Below are 2500 nucleotides of genomic sequence, written 5' to 3'. Positions count from 1 at the left end.
CCGAAGGATTCTTCTTGAATATATCATTGAGAGAGAGAGAGAGAGAGAGAGAGAGAGAGAGAGAGAGAGAGAGAGAGAATACACTTACTTCCACTTGTTTACTATAGCAGTAAAGAAAACTGTAGGATATGCGTAACATAAGAGCCATTTTTGTTCAACTTAAGGGATAAAAATCTCATTACTGATCAGTCATGTGTCGATAAATTACATTCCATAACGCCATAGCACATTGGAAAAAAAATATATTAATTCAGCTTCATAAAAGAAAGTTTTAACAAAAACCATCGGAAACAAATTGTACAAACTCTGCAAGCTTCGGAAAATTTCTGAAGTATACCTGATCTCAGTTAACACACATTTTCTATTCAGGGAGACATGTAGAATCACGGTGTATACTGTATATCTATTTGGTATAAACATTTTTCATGATGTCTTTGATATATAAACAATCTGGTCAGACATCTGCCTGTCCCATATTCTGTTATTCCCCCTTTTTTATATATGACTGCCAGTATGACGTATTTTTATGAGCATTAGTATATATACAAGGAAGAATATATGTTTAAACGTATATGGTATATGTTATTTTTGTCTTTGTGGGTTTCTATGTATGTTTAATTTAGTATACTCTATTTGTATGTATCTATACAGTATATATATATACACACACACACACACACACACACACACACACATATATATATATATATATATATATAGTATATATATATAATATATATATATATATATATATATATATATATATATACACAGTATGTGTGCATATATAATGGTCTATATATATACACACAGTATGTGTGTATATATAATGGTCTGTATGTATCTGTTAATGTGTATATGTATGTATATGCGTGTATATTCACATTTGAAAATATCCCTTATAATTGAATCATCAAATAACGAAATCTATTTATTCCATAAAGTAAAACTACCATCTGTTTTAAAATTATTGTCTAATGATTCATTCTTCACCTTTAAACAAACTATCTGTAAACGTATGATCATTTCCGGTCTATCAGACCATACGTTTTAAAAGTAATATAAACCCAAGGAAGCCACGATCCACAACATTCTTTAGACAGATTTTAAGAGTGCAAGCATCTGTTGTCACCACGTACATTTAATCCGTGTCAGTGCGCAGCTGTTGTGCTTGTTTATATTGACACATGTGTATAGAGAGTTTGAAAACCCATCCTGCTTTCAGGAGTGTCGATCCAGCTGTGACAGATGCTGATACTTTGGATGACTTCGTGGGAGGAGCCCTCATGTATCAGTACATGTTTGAGCGGAGGACGACGCCCTGGGAGATGACCGAGTGGGACTACGATGACTTGCAGACTTTCAAGATCGACCTCGAAGAAATCGATCGGCTGTATCATGTTTATTTCTCCGACGACGGAACTAGCGGCCAGGATTACCAACTGATTGGCCGAGTGGAACACAAGGGTCAACCTCTTTATGTGGAACTCGTAGCCAGCTGCGACTACACAGGGTTCGATTGCCGAGGAGGTGGCGTCATCTTCGTCAGCAGAGACGCCAACTTATTCATGAGACTTGTCCTGACTAGCGATTGTAAGAAGGATCTGATATACCAGTCCCTGGAGGAGGATGGAATCGAAGTAGAGGCGCAGACGGAATACGACGCTTGTGGGAGAATGTTTTGGAGAAACCCTCCAATGTTGAAATACATTTGTCACCAGGCAGCTTACGAACACAGGGCGCGATTGCAACCACAGCTCTCCAGTTTACCAAAATGTCTTATAATCAGTGTAGACGAGTTCATTAAATTCAATGATGCAAAGGACATATATGAAAACGGTTGATAAAACCATCGAGAAACTGAACTTTTTTTTTTTTTTTTGTGCATGCGTAAAAGTTAATGTATTATTACCTAACAAAAGTTCGTTGCTCTCGAAAATAAATTAGTTTGGATTGATAAAATTTGTGGTATATAACCGGAACTAGGCCACCTCTGAGGCCATTTATGAATCAACTGTTACACAATCAAGTATAAATTGAGAGGTTGGAATGTAAGTTGCAACAGTAGAAGGATGTAATAAATGTAAGTTGCAACAGTAGAAGGATGTAATGCAGGAGTCAGAAAGACCCCGAAGTAATACTTAAAATGCTCTGCGAAAGGTACTACTGTAATTGTAAAATTAAAATTAGGAGAAAATGTCCGAATAAAAGTAAGAATTACAATTACAATGAATAAACAATCTTTTATTGACAAAGCATATATTATGTCATCCATATCTATCCATCACATATTCTAGAAGTTTTAGTTTAGCAAAGAACAGGTTGTGAAAAGATCTTCCTAATCATGCAGTTAAATCGATGGAACTTCAGAAGTTCAACCTTGCAGCAAATATTTTTATGTGTAAAAGCTTGATTAAGTCTCTCTATTCATAACTTATATGTAACAGGTGTAGTTTGAAGTTTCTGATCTAAAGAAATTTTATATTTTTTCATAACTAAT

At 35.0% G+C, this 2500-nt stretch overlaps 1 protein-coding gene across 2 annotated transcripts in view; it reads left to right on the top strand.

Annotated features, from left to right (window-relative positions):
* LOC137620234 (uncharacterized) overlaps positions 1-2406 on the top strand; it is a 2744-nt gene extending 338 nt beyond the window's left edge. The window contains exon 2 of one of the 2 annotated variants that reach the window (XM_068350469.1): positions 1226-2406. In XM_068350469.1, coding sequence (XP_068206570.1) covers positions 1287-1844 — 558 coding nt within the window. In that variant the 5' untranslated portion in view covers positions 1226-1286 and the 3' untranslated portion in view covers positions 1845-2406. Of the gene's footprint in view, positions 1-1110 lie in introns of those variants that run through there. The other variant, XM_068350468.1, reaches the window with a different exon arrangement.
* Positions 2407-2500: the final 94 nt, after the last annotated feature.

This window comes from Palaemon carinicauda, chromosome 26 (assembly GCF_036898095.1).
Source record: "Palaemon carinicauda isolate YSFRI2023 chromosome 26, ASM3689809v2, whole genome shotgun sequence".
Taxonomy (NCBI): domain Eukaryota; kingdom Metazoa; phylum Arthropoda; class Malacostraca; order Decapoda; family Palaemonidae; genus Palaemon; species Palaemon carinicauda.
Note: the sequence above shows the minus strand (reverse complement) of the source record. Positions and strands in the feature narration are given on the sequence as shown.